The 22,722-nt window shown below is 40.3% G+C and overlaps 1 protein-coding gene across 6 annotated transcripts in view; it reads left to right on the top strand.

Annotated features, from left to right (window-relative positions):
* The window catches only part of ELMO1 (engulfment and cell motility 1), a 304,241-nt gene that overhangs the window by 36,887 nt on the left and 244,632 nt on the right, over positions 1–22,722 (top strand). For 5 of the 6 annotated variants that reach the window (XM_038126698.1, XM_038126700.1, XM_038126695.1 and 2 more), the window contains one exon: positions 12,753–12,902. In XM_038126698.1, the coding sequence (XP_037982626.1) occupies positions 12,825–12,902 (78 nt within the window). In that variant the 5' untranslated portion in view covers positions 12,753–12,824. Of the gene's footprint in view, positions 1–12,752; positions 12,903–22,722 lie in introns of those variants that run through there. The other variant, XM_038126701.1, reaches the window with a different exon arrangement.

Below are 22,722 nucleotides of genomic sequence, written 5' to 3'. Positions count from 1 at the left end.
GACTTGTTTATATGGGAGCATTAGACTTTGTCTTGGACACTGATGCAGCATATTTACCTATGGACACTTCTGCTTCAGAATTTTCCTCAAGTGCCTTAATTAGAGTTAGTGTAACCTTTCTAGCCTTCCCCTCCAGTCCTAGTCAAAATTGTTGGAACAGTGGGCGAGATCAGCAAGGTAAGAGATGTGGCTGAAAAAAATCAAGTTCTTTAACAAAGTGACAAAAGAGCTTGTGAAGGTGGTGTGGGCCGTAGGAATCTGCTCCAGAGTCTGGAGAATGAGACAGGCGAAAAGGAAACTTCAAAAGAATATATTCCTTCATTCCTTGCATTAAGAGGTTTTGTATGCCCAGATCAAGAGGAAGCAGTTGGAAGCTGCATATTGGGGAGAACACATCATTGGAAGCCCTACATGTATCTTCCAGGCAAGGTAGAAGGAAGTCAGATCCAGCTCTGACAGAACAGCCAAATCCCTTGTTAGGAGAAGGGGAAAATGGAAGAGATGGGGAGTCCACTTCCTTGTTACAGGGCAGGTTGTCTGTCAGCTTTGGAAATGGGACATCTCTTTCCCGATCACACTTGTTACTCCAGATTAACATCTTCTGATAGGCTCTGTCTGTGATTCTGAGAATGCAGCTTGAGCACTGCAACAATGAGAAGAAAATTAAGTATTCTTTCAGTAGAGATGTGCATTGTAGCTTTTTGGAAATCTTGTACTTTCAGTACAACCTGTGAATACTGCTTAATTTTGCGTAAAATTGAGAGTGGGTAAGGCTCTGTGCTTGCTGTTGTCACCATGCTGCCAAACCAGTAAAGATGTACTTTAGTCTTCACAGCAGAGTAGAAATGCTTGACTGAAGAGCACAAAGAGGACTACATTCTCTTTTAAAGCGATTGATACTTAAATCACCGTTACTGCTTGAACAGCAGAGATCTAATGATGTTAAATTACTACTGGATTACAGACAAAAGGTGCCATGGAGTTATGTGGTTGGCTTTGTTTCCGTGTTGCTGTTTGCACACAAAGGACTTTCCAGCCAGGTGTTAGCCCTCCAGGAAGTTCAAAATGGTCAACTTCAGTTGACAGCTTTATTTGGAAACAGTTCTAACATGTCAAACTGAAGTAGACAGTTACCTGAACAGATTTGCCACCCCTCACCCCCAACTGCAATGGGAAAATTTGATTTGGGAGCACTGAAATCTGAAAGCAAGAAGGATAAACAATGGTTTCTCTCACAGGGTAGTTGGTGAAGGGGTGTTACTCTGTATTTCTGAAGATACAGACTCTGGCAATCATCAGAGCACTGAAAATGTACTTGGATTTAATCCAAATACTTTAATCTTTTAATGTCTGTTACAATTATAAAGCAGCTCATTGAATTAATGAGACATACTGTAATGAACTTAGTAATTGCACACTTTTACATCATTCTTCTCTATGGAATTGAATCTCAGCTGTATGCCATGAACTTTGTACAGGTGAAAAAGTTTAAAATGATCATGTTATATTCCCATTTTCCTCTTTGGCCCTATGCATTGCTTGTTGTGGTCATGAAGCTTTGGTGAGTGAGTGGTAAATGCATTCAAGGGGCTAATCTGTCTGAAAATCTGTCTTTGTTTTTGTTTTGTGGGTTACTTTTTAGACACTCCATCTCTCTGAACTGGTATCCTGGACAAGTGCCAGTGCTGGCACTGGGGAGAGGGAGGCAAAGCTGTGACACTGGGGAAGCAGACGTCAGATCTGCTGTGCAACTGGACTTTGCCATTCAGAGAGCTTTTTGGAGCAGAAAAATTTTAAGGATGATGGCTCAGGATGATGTATATGTATTGCAAAATTTTTAACATGGAAGAGTTATGAGGATTCATTTCTTTGGGCTACATTATAAGTTGGGGGCATGCATGTTATTATTCAGCAAAAGCACAGTGTTCTTTTGCCTTTTGCTGCCAGCATCTCCCTGTTCTGCAGTTAACAATTTTAAGTTCTTAGCAGGTAAAATGCTGGGCAATGACTCCTCCACGGAACCAAGTTGGTTGGTTCCACGCAGGAGTTATTTGAGGCACTCTTATTTGTTTTTAGGGTAATAGAGTAAAGCATCACACAGCAAGTGCTGGTTCATTTTGAATGGGTGCTTTGATAGAAGTTTGATTGAGTTGCAGCATCGTCGGTGACAATTGATGTTCTGGCTCCTGGGAAGAAAACTGCCATGAGTCGTCTTGCTGAATAATGTGGCTGGCACAGTTCAGTCTGCAGTGCTTGTTGCTTGTCTGCATGTATTGTGGGGAGGTTAAGCTCTCAGTCCGTTGATTAGCCAATTTGGAAACAGTGAGTGTTTTGCTCATTCTTGGCATAACTCCGCATGTTCCCAGCGAGGCTGGAGCAGGAGCTTCAACCGGAGCGTGGCAATGGGGAAACACAGCTGTGCTGTCATCAACTTTTGACAGAGTATTAGCTCTAGTCATCTCAGGAGTCTTAGAGAACCTTTGAAATTACAGTTCCTTATGAAATAGAAGAGACTTGGAGAAACAGATCATATGTACTACAAAGAAGGCAACTTTTTAATTGATAGTGACTTTTTACCTGAACAATGAAGTGAACATATTTACTAGACAAGCTGGTATTTTTCATGAGTCAAGTTTCTTCATAAAAATGTTCCCACTTCTTTTCTAATAGTAAGACAATAGATATTAATAACACCTCTGTATAGCTTCAACTGCAGTGGCTGAAGTGATGGCTATCCTCTCCCCCTTCCATCTCCCCCCCTTTTTTTTAACAGCCCAGCATGATAGCATAAATTAGATTCAATGGAGGTTTAAGCTCACATGTGGGTTGTAATTTCTGAGCGAACTCATTACCTGTCTTGCTGTCCCTGCTAAAAGGAAAAGACAGTAAACTTTTCAACTGTTGTCTGCTGCTTAAACTGCATGACTCCCTAGAGCTTATGACTCAAACCAATAAAGGATGATGTTTGCATCATTCTTTCCTCTTTCCCTGGGCCATGCAGATTTTAATGTTGAACAAAGAGTGCAGTAAAATTATGGGGTGACCACAAATTGTACCCAGTGCTTGAATGTCATGTATTAGTCTGTAGCACAAACATATTTTATGGCACTTTTCTTGTCAGAAGTAAAGTTCCACCTTGACCATTAAAATTTTAGTTCAAGTTATGGAAGCCTGGGATATCCTTTGAATGACTGTTCTTGGATGCCAGATATAAGAGTTATGGAGATTGTTGTTCCCAAGTTGTAACCAACGGCTGGTTTTAGTGTCTTGCAGGAATCTTATTTTGGCATAGAAGGCAACTTGCTACAAAAGCAGGTCTTTTTGCTCATGGTGTGCACATTTAAGTACAGAAAAGGCACAGTATTGGAACACAGACGAGCAGGCTATGACTTCAAGAGTGCTTAGAGACAACACATCAGTGTACTTAGAGAATCACAGAATCGTTGAGGCTGGAAGGGACTCCTGGAAGTCATCTGGCCAACTGCCCTGCTCCAACAGGGTCATCTGCTGCTCACAGCTTTGCAGTAGAGAGATGAGTAAGGGATAGTCTCATGCTAAAATACCTGGATCTCTTGTTAGTAAGTGTCACATTTAATGCAGTTTACCAAGCTTTATGCAGGACAAATCTCCCCTGGAAATGGGCTGGGTGAACAGTGTTGGCACTGTTAATATCTTGCAGTCAGATTTGCTCCAAAAGGTTTCTTGGACCCCTCCAAAACACAGTCTGTGTTCTGGCTGCGTGAACCTGGAGTTTGCCCTGTTCTTGTGTTCTTTGCTATCTTTTTGCTTGTATAAAATCACCTTACAGTGATCTCATGGTTAACCTGACTGTATAACTGAAATGATTGTTCAGGTATGCAAACTCCTCTTAATCTAGAATTATAAACAATGGCCCCAAGGTATGTATCCATATTGAAAAGGAGGATGATATCTCCTTGGAATGTCCCCAGAATACAGATTCCAGGCCTGCAGGTGAACCAACTGAGCAGTACTCAGCAAAGCAGGGTGGCACCAGTGTTCAGGATGGGCATATGCACAGTAGTTGTTTTGGGATCTGACTGTATCTGTGTTTGTTCTTTAGTATTTCTGTTTCCGAAGTGAGTTTTATGATGCCCATTAAAACTCCAACTTAGTCTTGACATTCTATTTAATGCAGAATAGCTCAAGTTATTCCACAAATGTTAGCTATAGGCAAAGTCTCTAATATTAACCGTGCCATGCATCTTTTTCTTGAGTGGCCGTCACTGGTTTTTTCCATATGCTGTCTAGTTTTGCTCAATGTCCTTCAGAGAGCCAGCACTGGGAAGTCCACAAGTGTTAAGGACAAATTATTTTTTGTGACTATAAGAATTAACTGACAAAGCGCTAGAAGCCTGCAGGGGTGGATTCAGAGACTGTGTAGTGCTGGAAAGTCAGAAAAACATGGGGCATTTTGAATTTTAGATGTTTTGATGCATGGATTGCATGATTGCTGCAAGATTACTGACAGGTGGTTTCTTTACTTCTCTTGTTTTTTATTATCTTTTACTGTATCATAGAAGGCTCTGAGTTGGAAGGGACCCATGGGGATCACTGAGTCCAACTCCTGGCCCACACAGGACACCCCAAGAGTCACACCATGTGCCCAAGAGCACTGCTCAAACACTTCTTGAACTCAGACAGTTTTGTGCTGTGACCATTTCCCTTCGGAGTGTGTTCCAGTGCCCAATCACCCTCTGGGTGAAAAACCTTTTCCTAATATCCATCCTAACCCACCCCTAACTCAGCTTCATGCCATTGTTTTGGGTCCTCTCACTGGTCTCCAGAGGGAAGAAATCAGTGCCTGCCTTTCCACTTTCCTTCATGAGGCAGCTGCTGACTGCAGTGAGGTCTCCTCCAGGCTGAGCAAGCCAAGTGACCTCAGCTGCTCCTCATATGTATTCCCCTCTAGATCCTTCACCTTCTTCACAGCCCTCCTTTGGATGGCTTCTAGTAGCTTTATGATTCTTATATTGTGGCATTCAAAATTGCGCATCTCTGAAGAGCAGTGTCAGTGCCTGACAAAAGACTGGTGTCTTCAAAATTTTTGTGCCCTCCCTAGACTCACAAGAGGTATCCACCCTTTCTTTTCCTGTTTTTCTTACTTACGATGAGCATTATGCTTATTCACTGTGGAATATCAATATTACTCTTTTCCATAGGATTTTTCTATGCAGAATGATTGCATTAGAAAATAATGCTGTTTGTTTCAACCTTCAACATCCTGTCTGTGCCGTCAGTTAACTTGGTTGTTTCCTTTGACATTCACACATCTCTGTTGCCCTCTCTTCCTCCATTTGAATGCTAACTTCCCAGCAGTTCCATTTGTTCCTCTGGATGTAAAATAAACATTGATAGGGTAGCAAATTCTCTTTCTTTTTTCACTCCTGCTTCATCTTCCTTCCAGCAGGAAGTTTAGGGTTTTCCCCAACTTTGAGCTTATCTTCTTGTACCTGCTATCTCCTTTATAAGACTGGGATATAGCCAGCCATCCTTGTTTTGATTCAGTTTCTGCTGTATTATTATCTTGACTCAAGGTGCTCTTTTTTTGTGTCTTTTCTAGCCCCCTGATTTATCCAAATGCCAGGAAAGTATGAGGTACCACAGCCAGATCATGCTAGTAGTTGAAAAGAAGACTGTGATCTTTTATTTTTTACCCTTAGCTGAGCTTTATTCAACATTCACAGCACTTTTGATAAACTTTCTCTGTTTCTTTTCGGCTTGTTTTCAACCAGCCTGTAATAAAGTTATTCAGTTCTCAGTTTCATGGGACTCCTTTGGAATGTGCTTAGATTAAACATTAAAAAGCACCACCCCTTTACCTTCTCCCTCTCCCCCAAACAACAAAAAAAAAGCCTCCATCCTTTTGAGCTGTAATGTTTTGCATTGCTTTGTTTTGTTGTTTCACAGTGTCAATGTCTTGTTTCCTTTCTTATACCCTCCAAATTTTTTTTGCTGAGAACTTTAATTTTTAACTTCTAGCTCTTTAAAAACAGTAGGACCACTGGCTGAAATTGAGGTTTTAAGTTTTCCCCATTACTTCCTTTCTACCTTGCAGGTTATTTATATAAGACTACCCTGAAAGGTGAGAAAAGAAAACTATATTTAACTGGATTTTAAGGGATATTTTTTTGCTACTTGTTTCAGTTTAGAAACATCTGGAGTAAAGCCAAATGATGAGAAACATCCCCAAATGAAGTGGGCAAGATCTGACAAACTGTGAAAAGTTTAAGTAGATTAAGTTATAGTTTGTATTCAGAGTAGCATTTTGGGTTTTTTCTCTACTAGATACCTGCATGGTCTTTAAATTTCATGTGTTAGGCAGGTACTCAGCATGATTGAAAAATCATGCTTTTTTTTTTTGTGAAGCCTTAGATCTTTGACTGCTGGATTGCTATTGGTGGGGAGCTTGTGGTGGTGCATTTTGGTTTAGTCTAAGTTTTTATGATTTTTTTAAAAAATTAGTTTATTAATTTATTTATTGGAATTGTCTTTTGAGTACTTGAGTTTGAAATTTTCCTGATCTCTATTTTGAAGAGCTCAGATATTAATGTCTTTAGTGAACAAACATCTTTATCTGACTGAATGTTATATGTGAGGTAATGAAATTGCCACAAAGTTTGAAATAAAAACTTGAGTAATCAAAACTAAGTGTTTTGTCCTCTTATGAATTACAGACATGTAACTAGGAGTTCCTTAGTAAAAGGAGAATGATCTTCCAAGAAGTGGGAGAGTTCATGTTAAAGAAGTACCTAAATTCTTCTGGTATTAGAAGCAAAGTGCTTTAAAAGCAAGACCAGACAGCCTTCTTGCTTATATTCTGAGTACACATAGTGAAACCTCAACAGTATAAAATGCTTCCCAGGAAGAGGAACAAGATGACTGTGGATAGAGAATGAAATTGTGAGGAAAGGTTATGGGTATGCTGGAACTGAGATAAGTGACAACCACATTACTATTAGTTGTGTTTCCTGGGCAGCGCTTTACCAGTGGCAAGAACTGTCCCTTTCTGTACATTTGATGCCCATAATCCTAAAATCTCCTCAAATTCTAGGTCTCCACATATTTTGAAGAGGAAGGGTGGTATATTTAAACCTGAAGGGTCTAAAGCTGATTTTAACATAATATTAAATATTTCACTCCTGGTCTAATGATGCTTTACAAATTAGCAGACTGAGGGTTCAGCATCAAATAAATGTTCCTGTTTGGAAGCTGATGGACTGCTCTGAACCATGGAAGTCAGTTGAGATGTTCCTGCAGTGTTGGTGGCTGCTGCAGAAGGGTAGCACCCCCACCCAGGTTGCCTGCTTTTTGAGATCGCTGCTGTTTTTCCATCCCTTACTGGAGTATAGCTCATAGCTTCTTACAGCTTTATCTTCCATTTGTGTCAAAACATTGGCAGATTTTATTGACATGGGTCTGCTGGGCCTTTGACTCCTGTCTGGTTCAGGGGTGAATAGCACTGAATGCCTAAGAAGGAAAAAGGCAACATGAAAGCCTTTTTATGTACACAAAGTGTACATCCAGCCCCTGGCTTCTCTGCCCTGTTTTCATTTCTTGTAGAGATGGTAGAGCATGTTTACAGCTTCTTAGACTCAGCTGTTCAGTCATGCAGTTTAACTCCAAAAATAACTCTCTTGGGGGATATTAATCCAGCGTTGGATTATCTTTCTAAAATCGTTAATCAGACTTGGTCCCCGAGGGACCTTCCAGCTGAACTTGCCACTTAGTTTCTGTTTGCTGGGGCGACAGGAGCGAAGCAGAGGAAGCTGATGCGGTTTGACAAGAAGTGGTTCCTTACATAAGGTGCCGAGCAGAGGGAGCTGTGCCTCTCCTCCTGCTGTGGGCCCGGCCAGGGCTCAGTTCCCTGCCAGCACCCACCACATCCTGCTTGGCCCTTCTGCCCTCATTGCCCTGCTTTCCCATCCCCTTCGCGAAATGCCATGCAAAACCTGCCTGCGTCAGGGGGTGGCAGGATCTGTGCCAGCTCCAGGTGCTGTACGTGCTGCCTTTTGTCCACGCAGGAGAAACACGTGCTTTGTTTTATTAAATTCTCAAGTGCACATTCCTTCAGTCATTTTCTAATCATTAATTTTCTTACTCGAGCTGCTTGTGAAATGAGCTGGCCTGCTCTTTGAGTATTACCTCTCTTCTGTAAAAGAAGAAATAAGCTGTTCTAGGCTGCTATTTACATTTGCGAGTAGAGCTGCAAGTCATATAGCTCCTATTAGCCTTGCACTTTTCTTCTGTCTGTGGAGTAAGAATAGAATTTATTTCTTGAGAGATGTGCTCTGATAACTTTAAATAACTTAAAGTACTTTGAGGTCTTTGTATGGAAAGTGCCAATGAAATTGCAAAACAAGTTTGAAAAAAAAGAGTTCCACTGGGAACTAATTTCTTACATGAATAAAATCCTGTTTTCCACATGCAGTGCATAGGTAGAAGGGGAAAATTCAAAATATTTTACTGACATTTGGGCTGAATGCATCCTTCAGAGCCAGGCAGGTAAATCGAGAGCTTCCATATCTGTGCTGATGCATTTTTACATTAAATTTAACATACTTTGATTTCCAACTCGGATGTTTATTACTCTGACTTAGTAGACCACAGGAGTTCCTTTACCGGATGGTTGAAATGCATAAATGCACTGCATGTGGTAATAGCAATAAATTGAAAAATTGACACTTTAATGGGATAATCTGTCATAGTTCTGCAAAATCATGTTGATGGAAGAAAGTATGTTCAAGTGGTAGACATGCTTTGGTTGTGGTTTTCCCCCCCTCAAATTATAAAATAGTGTGCTGCGGAGCATGTAAGTTGCTTAAACATTCTCCAGATTATATCTCCTTGTATGCATTAGGAAAAACAATGGAAATTTGCCTTGCTTTTCCTCTGACTCCCTCCTTCCCTTCATACACTCATGCCTGCACATACGTCCTGCTTGCCTTCAGATTCTACCTTGAAAATAAAGGTTGTAAAAATGAGTTGGAAAGTTGCTCTTACATGTCAGTGCTTCTCAGATCCCACTGGGAGAGAAAAAGGAATTGTACTTGAGAAAACTCCATAACTAGACCCTTCAGTGACATCCCTATCCTTTTCACTGTTTGACTGCTGCTGGTTTAACAAAAATCAGCTGAAAACTGTTCTAGTTCTTCATGCATATAATGAAAATTGCTTACTAAATTAGAACCATTTCAAACCAGGATTTGTGCCTTCCTTATTTTGCTGGGCAGCGTCTAACACACTGTGTACCATGGGAATAAATAGTAGGTAATTTTGAACTGTCAGCAATGTAGGTTGCAGAATTTTCTTTACAATTCTACTTTTGGGATGGCAACTAATCATCAATTTTGGCCTTTTAAAAAACCCCCAAAAGAATATTTGTTTCTGACATTGCTACGTAGGTAGAATGAAGCTAAATTATCTTTTGTATTTTGCACTGAATTCATAAGAATATAAATTAGGAAAGAAGAAGTCAGCACATCTGACTAGGATGGCCACTGAGAAACAGAAACAAAGTAATGATTTTATATGCTTTTCAGCATTCAGACCACATTGTTATCTTTGAGTTGGTTTTCTGGTGGGAGAAGTGGAACTACATCCATTTGTATTAGTTAAAGATCTGTCACTTTGCTTTGTGTTTTGTGACTGTAAAAGCATACTTATAGTAATAATTATAATTTTGTAGGAGATCAGTGCTAGCCTACATTGAAACTAGTCACAATGAAATTGTCTGCTGAATGCTGTGGCAGACTTCTCTTGCACCTTGCTTTGGAATGTAAGTGCTTATTTTCTATAGCTGAATTTGATTAACTTACCACCAGCTTTCTTTGACTCTGCTTTCTTAAACCTTTCTTCCTGTGTGAGTCAAGATAGCCCACATCTTGCTACAGCAAAATTGGGGTTAATGCCCTCATATGCATGGGAAAATGGAAGTTTTCTGCAAATTTATTGCTTTGTAATGTTGTTTTACTTTTGTACTTACAGCCAGTGTTCATGATTCAGTGTTTTTTCTCCAGCATTTATTGTGAGCTTTGGAGGGAATGTATTGGGCCACAAGTTATTACTTCTTCTCAGTCAAAAGAAAATGTGTTTGCCCGTGCAATAGGTGGATTCTATGGTTTTTATAGATCTCCCTTCTATCTCTTTATGTGGTCTACAGATGATTTTTTTCATTAAAAGTGTAGGGGAAATGTGATGGGGGAAAATAAAACTGTTGACAACAAAGGCTTACTCAGCTGAAGGTATCCTCAGTCAAGTTTGTCTGGCAGGAGCTGATGCTCTTTTTGTGTTGTGGCCAGCAAATTCAGGCTCTGGCTGAGGCTTCCAGCATTCCTCCTGCCCCGGGGATAAGGTGCCAAGCCAGGGAATGCAGGGAGCAGCCTGTTGGTCAGGCACTGGGTGAGTAAGCCCTGCTTAAGCACTGCAGACAGCTTAATACCAAAACACCGGCAGGCAGGCTGAGAGTACCAAGGACTGAGCTGCTGAGGAGGTGGGAAACACCGTCACTGTGAGTGTGGGAGCAGAAGGTGCCAAGGTCTCAGTTTCAATTGACTGTCGAGGTGGATTAACAGCTCATTGCTGCCAAGAAACCTCGCTTCTCCTCCCCTCTCCCATGTTGTATCACCTCTGAGTAGCTGTTTGACTCAAATATGGTAAAAAACAGATGACCAAAAATACTTTTTTTTTTTTTTTTTTTTTTTTTTTTTTTTTTTTTTTTTTTTTTTGCTGGTTGATTGAGCCAGTGCACTGCACAGCAAGGGGACTGCTGGTTGGAGATGCAAATGGTGGGCAATTGATATTCGGGGAGAAATTGTGAGAACTTTGCATCTGCTAAGGCTCTACAGGGTAGAAGACAGCCAAAAGTAAATGTCTGATTTTCTCAATGACCAGCAAGCCAGCTGCATGCTTTAATTGTGTTTATTCCCCGTTCCTGTAACATCTACCAAATGTAGACAATATCACAGTGTTTCTTAATCACATTGTTTAGTCTTTCAAGGCACTTCCTGCAATCCAGTTTTATTTATAGACCGTCCATTGTCTCATTTACTGCCTTGTGCTTTGCTTTGTGGTGATGTGCGATCCTGTCGGCGTCAGAACTGCCATTGTTGGAAATAAATTGCTGGAGTGTTAAAGTTCATAAATTGCTTTTATATTATGTGTTGAGAGCCTTATGTAGAATGTAGCAGGGCTTGCAGAGTCAGAGGACTGAGCCTTTTCAGAGCAGAACGGAGGCACACCAGAAAGAAGGAAAAACGGAGACATCCACAAGGCTGGATGAGCTCCTACTTATAAAAGTAGTCTGAGACAAAGGCACAATCATCCCAATAAAGGGATGATTTCACAATTTTGTTCAGACTGATCTAAGCTCCAGCTTCTGCTGCAGTTGAAGAAAGGTCATTAGACCAGGTTAGTTGAAGCAGCAACTGAAGGTGGTCAAAGCCTTTTTTAACCTGTATCTGTTTGTGTCTTTGGATGCCTGGTATACTCAGCCAGCTCCTGTGTTGCCTTAGCTCTTTGAAAAGACATATGTGCAAACATGTCTCCATGTTTTTGCCACTTCCTTCTCTTTTTCTGTAAGAAGAAGTGGGACTGCACCACTGGGGATTTCTACAACTTCTCTTGTTCTGTGGTATGTGATGGCGCTTTGCTGGGTCTCAGCAGACCATGCAGAAAACACCATGCTTGTTGTGAAGGGCTTGGCAAAGCCAGCAGGAGCCTCCCCATCTGCAGAAGGGCGCATGGGCTGCTGTGTCTGAGAACTGCAGAGCTTTGCTACTAGAGAGGGTGTCCTGACACCACCAAGCTGAGAGGCATACTGAAGCTTTGTTTGCAAGCCTGGAGAGATACTACACGCTCTTGATAAACATTTGTTGTTGTTGGAAGGTTATAAAGTTTGATGAGTCAGAAGAGACAGAACTTCAATTCTGCAAAACCTGAGGATTTGGTTCTTCTCCTTTCCTCTTTCCCTGAAATTCACAGCTTGCACTATTTGACATGAGATCCTGTTGATATTCATATTCTTGCAGAATTATGATGTGTTATGTAGCTGGTTATGTCACTGTGAATGCATACTACATCCTTGTGTATTCACGTGTCTGAGATGTAACATGAAGAAGTATTTATATGTGGGTATCTCTGGATCCGTGAGGTGAGGATGTGTGTGTGCGTGTGTGTATGTATATGTGGAAACTGCTGTGTGTTCTGCCTTCTTCCTGACATACTGGTTGCTATAGTGCAGTGATCTATTTGTGAACACCCAGAAGATCATTGCTATAGTTAAAAGAAACCGTGTTTCCTGGCCATAACTTCCTGGGCAATCTCTTCTCCTGAAGCGCCAGCATTAACCGAATTGGTCACGTTCCCTGGGACTCCAGGAGTGACACTGTAACAGAAGCTTTCTTTAGTTTGTCACTTTTTCCCCACCAGCATATTTAATAATATTTAAAAATAGTTTTTCTATTTAAATCTAATGCATGCCTATTATTCACCGTACATTTCAGTGCTTCAGCCATCTTTCTAACAGGCTGTCGAGCTGTGCAGTGTGTCGTGGCGTTGTGTCCTGTGCTTGCTCCTGTAATATGTGCCATTCTCCTGCTCCTGCACATACATACACACGTACATTTCCATCCACCTGCCCAGCCAGGGGAAATGTAGGAGACTAAAGCGGCAGTGCTGGAGTTCTGCCTGAACTGCTGTAATATTCTTCTTTCTTTTTTTTTCTCTCCCTGCAGGTGTGAATGAGAGAGGCTCTCTGCAGTGTTTAGTGTCCAGTTGTACTGGCTCCGAAGAACAGCAGCGTCGCAATGCCCCCTCCTGCTGATATAGTGAAGGTGGCGATTGAATGGCCAGGTGCCTTCCCCAAGTTAATGGAAATAGATCAAGTAAGTGCCTGTGCTCAGCTGGCCCTGTTCATGAATAAGTTCTTCTCTGCATGATTTCCTCTGCATTTATATTTACTTCAGTGTATGTGCATTTTTCTATGAATGTATATGGGGTAGATGGTGTTTTTTATAAGGGGTGTAACCCTCTTCCTCTCTTGCTGCTTATGGTTTTTGATGTGTTTAGCTGGTTTCTTCATTTGCTTTTTCTTTGTGAACAGCTGCTTGAATAAGGCATTTACTGCTTGTGCGGACCCACTTGACAATTTTGTGCCTTAGTTTCTTCAACTGTTAAATTGTGGTAGTGTTTTACCTCTGGGTGGAAAGTCTTCAAATTTCTAGTCAGTGCTTTGCATTTGGAGTAGAATCATACTGAATGGCTGCAGCAAGTGCAGATTTTGGAACTTAAGTAGTGGTGCACTTTGAGCAGGAGGACCTTTCTGTTCAGGAATCTCGGGGGTTGTTCTGTTTATCTGGTTAGTTCTAAAGCAATGGCCCCGTGGACAGATTGGAGGCAGTGTACAGAAGTTAACAAATTCAAAATTATGAATTAAAAACTCTTTTTAGGGAATTGTGGTGGGGGGAAACAAACAAAGACAAGTTATACAAGGGCCGTGTTTTATATTCTGGACTTCTCTGAGATTGTTTTTGAGGCCCATGTATTAATATTAAAAGCAACCTCTTTAATATTTAACAGCTTACCCTTAACATTTTGAAATCCTGCAGCATGTTACCTGGTTAGAATTATTATTATTTCTGTAAATAGTATTCAGAGTGAAGAAAAGCATTTTATAATGTGCTTTAGACCCTGATGTGTCTGGGGACTCAGTACATTATAAAGGTCTATTGGAGAGGAGAGCATTTGAATTCACACTGAAAATGTATTACTGAAATGGGTTAGTAATTTCTTCATGCAGTGCAATGAGTTTCACTTGTAGTTAACCCTATTGTGGCATATGCTTGGGAAATTCCTGTGTGAAATTTGAAGAAACGTGTACCAGAGGGTGGCTGGAATCACAGCAATATGATTTTTAAGCATTCTGAAAGCCCCCTTAGAGGAAAAGGGAGTTCCCAAGTGAAACAAAAGTTTGTAGGTTGATTTTTTTGACCTACCACACTTTTCCATTATCATTTACTGAAAATTTTCAGTAAGCATAGAAATCTTTTGCCTTCTGGAGTGAAGAATGTTTTGCTTTTTTCTTCTTATATAACAAATGGTAGACACTGCACACTGTGTTCAGGGAAAGATGCATGTTAGTCATGATGAACCAAGTACAGTGGGGACAAAACTGAAAAAATATTATGAAGTCTCTTTTCAAATAGCAGCAAAATAATATGAAAATTATTTGGTTTTATTTACAAAAAGCTTAAAGTAACTGTCAAAAAATGCTCATACCTTATCTGTAATATTAGCTTACTTTCCTACTACCTTGTTTTTAATTTCATGATGAAAGATTTGAAAGAGACAAGAAAGATCAATGCTGAATTATATTGGGTAAAACTCCTCAAACACAGCCTGCCAAGTTATCTGCAAGCTTCCTCAAGCCACTTTATGGGTAGGAGGAGGAAGGAGAGGGAAAGTAAGGCCAAAATGGAGAAGACTTTAACAGCAGCCTGCTCCTGATGCAGAGAGAAATGCAAATGAGAGAATGAAGTTTGAGAGTCTCATCCCTCCCCTTTCTGACATGGAAAGATGGGAAAGAAACATCCCTTCCTTCTACCCGCATACACAAACAGGCATATTTACCTTTTTCAAGGTTGGGAGCAATGTGGGAATGAACCTTGAAAAGATATAGGGTGATACATACTTCAGAACACACAGCTCTGCCTTTGATTCACTTAGTGCTAACTTTTCCTCAATCTGTTTCCTTTAAAGCAGCTATTCAGTAGAAGAGCTGTAGTGGAGGAGATGATTCATCCCTCAGATGGCTAGCTGTCGGAGATGATAAAGGGGAGGAAGACAGAAAAGAGAAACGACTTACCCACTGACCAGACACTGCAGCCAGTGCCTGTGTCCCAGGTGGCATCTGCTCGTTCAGTCACCATTTGACATATATTCAGAAAATCTTAAAAACTTTTCCATATTATTTTCTTCTCTGTCTTTCTCACCATCAAGAAAAACAGTATTTCAATGAACAGCACTGTAATATTACTTAAAAAGAAAACCAGAACACAACCCCATCACTGTAGCGTGACACACAAGTGTTTTATCTTTCAGGGTACTGAGGCTGTTCCAAAAACTGAAGTACAAATACCATACAAGAAATCAAAGGAAAATCTGGGAGGTTTTTTAAGGTTGCTTATTGCATATACTTGGAAGCACTTATTTATATTCAGTTGCACATTATCCTAATTTACTTGCTGCATGTATGCATGTTTTGCTTAGCAATGGAGAGAGTAAAACATTTTCAAAGTGAAGAAATGTCACTGTGAAACCAGAATCATTGATGGTGGTGTACTGGCAGGTGTTGGCCTTAAAAGAGCTCATGAGTATTTTTTTGACCAAACGTTATTAAACTTTACTCTTCCCTGCATGACTTCTGACAACTTGGACTTCAGGAGGCACAGAGCCTTTTCAAGTTGAGGTTTCCCACAGCATTTCTATAGGTTTGTTAAGCTGGGTTCACCAATGGTGGTTTTAAATTTAATCGTACAAAATTTGTCTCACTCAGAGAGATTCTGTGCCAGAAAAATTGATATATAATTAAGTGTCGTTTGGAATTAGCCTCTGTGCCTGCTTCCAATGAATGTAAAGAAAATTTTCTGCTCATTCATTGACCTGTACTATTTGATGTCAGGGTTTTGCAAGTGCTTTTTTCTTGGAAAGTTGCTTTAAATAAGGAGGGCAAAACTGTCTCTTATTAACTGCCCTCCCTATTTCTTACCAGGTGGGAACTAATTAAGTTGCAGTAAACATCGCAGGTGGCTGATGCCTGTATGGATTAGAAATGATTTTAAATCATGTTCTTGAGAGATGGACTTGACTGAATTCGGTTACTCTCTTCCAGAATACTTGGGGTTTATTTGGGTTTCCCCCTCAGTTCCATAATTTTCCTCAATTATAAATTAGAAAAAATAGCATCCAGACTCTTCCTCCCCCATAAATCTGTACTAGCAACATTAAAACTCTGCCCAAAATTATTTTTAATATGAAGGTTTGATTGTGGCTTCAGAACTGTGTATAGCGTTGATCTTTCATGCTTTAGTCTTTCTGTCATGTAAGGGAAGAAATGGAAATGACTCCGTGTCTGAATTTGCATTGGGATCTTTTTGTGGGCTTTTTAGCAATGCAGTCTGGGGAAGAAATGAATGGTAGATGCTGACTGTCTGTTATCTTTTTCTTCGGTCTTCTGGCTGATTATTCTAGAAGATGTTAATAATAGGACTGCACAGGATCTGTACAGGTGAACCAGGATGCTGGCTAGTCTATCCTGTCTTCTCTTTGATAGTCCCAGAAATAGCTATTTCATAAGAGGGTGTTATTTCTTGTGTTCAGTGAAAGCCTGCATGCTTTAATTTGTGCCCATTATGTATAATTCGTAGCTGTTGGGGTTTTTTTACAGCACAAATTATTTTAGGTAAGCCAATGCTCATTTTAGGTTACCTGGATACTTTGTGGATTTACAATTACACAGTTCCTGCTGCAGGAGAAGCAGCTTCCATGAGAGGCACAAGATGGAGATTTGGGGACAACATCTATTTTGGCTTATCCCATTCAAATCCACTTGTGTGTCTTAACACAAGTTGTACTAAAACCAGATTTCTCTAAGCTTGGCAATGAACTTCTTCAACCTTGGAGGTAAACAATGCTTTCCTATAGAAAGGAACAGTTTATAATTAAATTTGGCCATACAGTCTTTTCCTCCAGGCTTGCTTTTACCTATGAGATCATTAAACATGGATTAAATTAACAGATGTGAATCTTTACATTAGCAAAAAGAAATTGAGGGTGGCGGGGAGGGAGGAGGAGAGCCGTGCTTTCTTTTCAAAGCACAAATCTCATATGGTGAACAAAATTTACAGGAGCATTTTCATATGACAATTTCATGTTAATAGAAATGCAGCCATGGATGAGCCATGGGCTGCTTTACATTTATGTTCTCTCTAAAGTTTAGATTTACTCAGCAAGTTTATCTTTTTAGAGTCTCTTTCAAGTTGTCTCTTCTGCCAGTGTCATTTTAATTGTGATTATTTTTTTACTTCTTCATAGAAGTCATTGTACTTCACTGCATATTAAAAGGTCACCAGTAAGGTTTTGGTTTTTTTAAAAGGAGCTTTCAAACCTAAATCTGGTTTCAGACCTAAATATGGACCCTTGGGGATTGTTAATTGATTCAGTGCTGTGTTTCTCAAACTGTGGGGAAAAATGAAGTTCAAAAGGAATTGTGAAACGCTTAATTAGAGAAAAGAAAGTTTCACATCGCTTCTGCTGTGTGTGTAGACTAAGAATAGATAGAGTTTCTGCAAGTACTGTCACTAGTAATAGCAGTATACCAAGACAATCCTGGCATCACGAGTCTAAATGTATGCAATATTAGTGAGCACCAGCATTGTTCAAGCAGTGATCAAGAAAGGGATATTGATGTCTCACTGTACTGTGAAGTGTCACTCTCTGTGCTTCATTCTGGCTCCAGACTCTGAGTTGAGGCATTTAGTTCCTAAGGGAATGAAGGAAAAGAGAGGCTCTTGCCTCCTTCCCACAAACCTGCAAATTTATATGAACTCTTACCCAGAAAATATAATGGTACTGCAGTAGCTGGAACTAGTGAAGATTTTTGGTATGAATATTGCTAAGATTTCCAATGTTATTGCACATCCTGAGTTTATAGTAAAGGGAAATGTCAGTGCCTTTAACAGCTGACAAGATTGCAGTTTCTTGAAGATAGAGTGCTATGAAGCAGCTCATGGGGAGAGGGAAAAAAACAAAAAAAAAAACCCACTTATAAAAATGTTTCCTGCCCGGATTTGCAGCAGGAAAGGAGCAGCAGCTCCTTTCTGTTAGACAGAAGAAGGAGCTAGTGCTCAGGGCCGGCCACTGCAGCTCTATCTCACCCATTCTGAAGGAGGATGTCAGTTGCTGCTGATGGAAGACTTGCCCAAAGATGGATGAATCAAAAGGTGGCTACCTTTTCAAAAAGAATGGAAAAACACTTTGTTGTCTTAAGCCAGTTTGTTAAAGGTAGGGCTTGCTTAAAAACAGTGTTTAGGTGCCAAACAAATGCTTTTGGAGTTTTATTGCTCCTTGTTGTACCTGTCATATTTCAGCTTCACAAAATTGAATATGAAGCTGTTCATAAAGCAATTGCTGACTGGCATATAAACATAGTGAAAATATTAATAATAGAGCTGGTAAAGAAATGCTATCTGTTATTTTTATGTGATTTGTTTTTCCATTTCCTTTGTTGGACTAATGAAAGGTCTCAATTTTTTACTTTTATTTATTTTGTAAAAGCTGTTCAGCAGCAAGAATAACCTTGGAAACAATAATACAAAATTTTTAGTGCACTGGATATAATTCAGTGCACTGACACACTTGTGTACATAGACAATGCTTCGTTAACATAATGAACCAATTGTTATATACAATGGAGTTTGAAAAATATGATTCCTTTTCTTACAGAACTGCAGCATTGGAATACTCATCATTAGAGCCTCAGTTCTTTGATGTAGTGGCAGCCAGCCAGCAAGGATAAAGCAGGCAATGTTATTGTCACATGTTACATTTTATTAGTCTGGCTTGTCCAAAGCCACATTCCCACTGGTTGGCTGGATTCTTTCAAAGCTGCAAACTTCTGTCCTGTGGTGTGTGTGGCTGGGACCTCATCACTGAAAAATACATGAAAACTCTGTCTTACTACTGCTGTTTAATACAGAAGCAGCAGCAAGACCAAGTAGATGGAAGAGATAATAGCTGTGCAGAAGGTTTAGATATTGTAAAAGAAAGGGTGGGGGAGAATAAATAGAAATGTTTTGTGAATTGAAGTCTAATGGATGCTATTTATGCTTTCTGCTTGGTACTATCTTCTAGGTTAAGAACCACAAGTTCAGTGAGTAGACAGGGCTCTGCTGGTTGTTTGGCTGGCTGTTTTTTTTTTTGTTAAATAGAAGTGCAAGTAGAGCTGGGACACACTTGAGGTCTCTACAGGACTAATATCCTAGTGTTCCTGATCTCCAGCAGAAAGGATGTTCAGAGAATAATATTTTAAGAAAGAGATAAAGCACTTTTTTTTTTTTATTCTCCCCTTGATTTTTGTGGGTTTGTGGGGTTTTTTTCTTTGGTGGGTTTGGTTTGACTTTTTTCATGTCTGATTTTACTAGCTCCATAGTTCTTGCCAGAACCTCCCTTTTGGAGCCTGAATTTTGGTGCCTGCAGCTGATGGCATTTTCAAGATGAAGGCTAAACATGACTTTAAGGTTGTTGCATCCATAAAAGTTTTTTAAACTATCAACAGGAGTCCCATCTCTTAAGTTAATTCTGCTCTTATTAAAGGGAAATGTGTAACAATGAGATTTCTGAAGTTATGGACTGATGAATTAATTCACATTCTGGCCAGCTGGAGTATCCAGGCACACTCTATGACTCAATTATATTCTAGTTATAGACATACAGATTGTAATACAAAAGAGAGTAATACCAAAAATCCCACAGTATACATTTTTTTGCTTTCACGGAGAAATTTCTGCCCTTGTATGCCAGAAATGTGTCAGTCATGAGCTGGGGGTTTGGGTTTTCTTCACTCAGTCTTCAAAGGCATGCTCTCTAATAGGTTGCGTGAAGAGCCACATCTTAAAGACCTGCTTTGTATTTAAAAGTGTGTTTTGGCTGTATTTTAAATATATGTGGCAAGAGTGCTGCATGCAAACATGGTGAAGTCCACAACTATGGGCCCCTAGGTGTTTTTTAACTTTTCAGTACACTTGATTGGGAGTTTTTAGTGTTCCTACTTACACTTGAGATAAGAAGGAGTGTTATGGCTTATTAGGACAGTATGTATGGAGTAAGAAGTATCTGCAAAATTCTGTTTATAGTTTTCTTTTTTTTAATTGAGGTTTTTTTGTTAATAACATTATATTTTGCTGCTTCCCTTGTTGTACAGTCACTGTAACATCCTAAACACATGATCTGTGGGTCAATGCTTAAATCAGGTGAAATGCAGACTCAGGAGTGAGGATCTCTTTGGGAGTGGGAAGGGAACAACTGAGGAAGATGCAGCTGAAAGTGAAGGGACAGAGGACAAGAATACCTGGGTTTCCCTAAGTCTTGTGCGCTCTGTGGAACTCCTAGTGCTAAATTTATACCAAGGTGTTGTCACTGACATGTTAAAACTGCCACCTTAAGAGCTGTGAACTGAGCTGGTAACAGCTCTCTCCCATCAGCAGCAGCTGCACTTGCTGAGGGTTTTGCCTGTCGGCTCTGAGGTGCGAATGTTTCCAGCCCTGGGCTGTGTTGCTGCACTGGCACAGCTGTGTGGTCTTGGCCTGGCCTTGGCTGGGTTTTATGATCTCCTTTACTGTAGCAGTGTGGAGTCCCTGTTCTTCAGGCATTCACTCTCTGGGATGCTCCCCTGGGTTAGAGAAATCCTCCCTTTTATCTTTTACAGATGCCCGATAATAAGTTAACAAATCTGGTCTCACCAGTATTCCATTGTAGTCAATGGTGTTGATTCCCAGAGTGGTTCAGAGCGGGTTGGGAAAGCTGAAGTCCAAAGCACTCCAGCATCTCCCCCTTTCAAAAGACCTTGTCTCTTACATCACAGGAAACCAGTGCTGAATTAGTGAGTCATGGATCCAGGAGTCCTTGCATCTGGTGCTTGCCACCATTCCGCTGTGGACCCTGGTGTATGACAGTAACAGGTAAAGCCTCCACTGATTGTGAAAAGAAGTGTTTTTCTGCTTTTAAATAGCCATAAAACTGACTTGAGCTCTAAAAGATTTATTAGTGTCATGATAGCATTAATTATAAGACAGAATGTTGTATTTACTGACTAGAAGTTCTCTTTTTTGACAGATGCACAGGTCAGCAACTGAATTTTTTTCCTTAATGCTGTTTCGCACTAACAGATGTGCTGCATCTGCTATTTTATTCTGTGATAGGCTTAAAGACCGCAGAGTTAAGGGTTTTCTTGTTACTTCCACAGTTAAAAGGTGTCAGACAGGGAGAGGGATATCCCAATCATTGTCCCAGAAAAAACCTCAACAAACAGAACCTAACAAACTGACCTCAGCAAAAAGAAAAAGCAATGAGTGTCTGTCAGTCATGTGGAAAGGAAAGATACTCAGACTTGGCCTAAAAGAAACCTGTCTACAATTTCCTGGTATTGCACAAAGTATGTCAGAATTGCACATGTAACACAGGTTTCTACCTGGATTTAGGCTTCTGTCCTCTTTACAGCTCACACATGCACACACACACACATACACTGTCTGTTTGATTTGGAAGTGCTTTAAACCCAAATTGAAGTACTACTGGTGGTTTGAACATGACCTGGAGCTTGGTCAGCATTGATATATTGGACATTCTTTGCTTGCTTTTGCTCATGCCATGATTTCTCAGGAGCTAAACAGTGGTCTGGACTAACCCGGCTCACAGTCTTGCACACCTGTTCTTCCTGGTGACTGGCTCCCTGCAAGTTCTCCATAGGGGTAGGCATGAAAGGACGAAACTGGTGCAGAAATTGGAGTGGGAAGTCTGTCTGTGCTCTGCAAGTTACTTTGGAAGTGCTACCAAGTACTGCACAAGTAGCAAGGGCAGGTACTCAAGGAGACCGAGTTTGGGATCTGTGTGCATCCCAGCACACAAAACCTGGAGACACAGCTGAGATATGTGCAGGTGACCTCAGAACTGGTGACCTCTATGGTGAATGTCATTAGGGCCATGCCTGAATCTTGGACATCTGTGCTAACCAGTCAGTGCAGACAGAGCTTTACCAAGTGTGTAAATTCACATTGGCTGTAGTGCTGCTTGTGCTCTGTGCAGTTGTCAGGATTCTCCCCTTGTGTGCAGATCAGTAAGTCATGAGGCCATAATGCCCCAGTGTCACTTAACTTCAACCCCACTGTCACTTAACTTCAGCTGTCATTTTAATACCTACCCTGGGAAAATACTTTTATTCTAACAAATGTGTTCAGTGCAGATACTGTGATAAGTTTGCTGAAGGTGTTATCTCCTGTAGGGAGCACAAAGTTTACTTTGATCTCTGTTATTTTGTACATTAAAGCAACAGCCTGATCTTCTTAGAGCTTTAAATGAGCATCTCAGCATGTGTAAAAGCTCACTTCATTTTTACAAGTCTAAGAGGAGACATAGAGACACAAAAAAAAAAAAAAAAAAAAAACCACCAAAAAAAACCCCCACTAGCACAAAATACTCATTTCTATGAAGGAAAAACTTCAAAATATTTTCGGACTGATTGGAAGAAATTCTTTGAAATACATTGACTAATAAGGTAAATTTGACTTTTTGGAACTGTAAAAGCAGCAAAGTTAAGTAAATTTCCATAAACAGAATTTTATTAAGATTAAGGTAACAAAAACTTCAAATCTATGCTCTTTGACATTTGGCAGATATTTAGAGCCAGGGGCAAAAAAAAGAGACTTTGAATGGCCTGCCAAGAAGAATTACTCTGCAGAGAATGGAAATAGACTTTTGTCTCATTTTCCATGGTTAAAAAATGAAAAAAAAAATAGCTCCCTTTCCTTTGTTTCCTAGTAGTGCTGTGGTCCTATACATGCAGTAGACAGTCATGTCCTGACACTGGTACCCAAACATATTTTTGTGTCTCGCAGACTGCAGCAGGATTCTGGGGGTGGCTGTAAGCCAGCT

This window comes from Motacilla alba, chromosome 2, assembly GCF_015832195.1.
Source record: "Motacilla alba alba isolate MOTALB_02 chromosome 2, Motacilla_alba_V1.0_pri, whole genome shotgun sequence".
Classification (NCBI taxonomy): Eukaryota; Metazoa; Chordata; class Aves; order Passeriformes; family Motacillidae; genus Motacilla; species Motacilla alba.
Note: the sequence above shows the minus strand (reverse complement) of the source record. Positions and strands in the feature narration are given on the sequence as shown.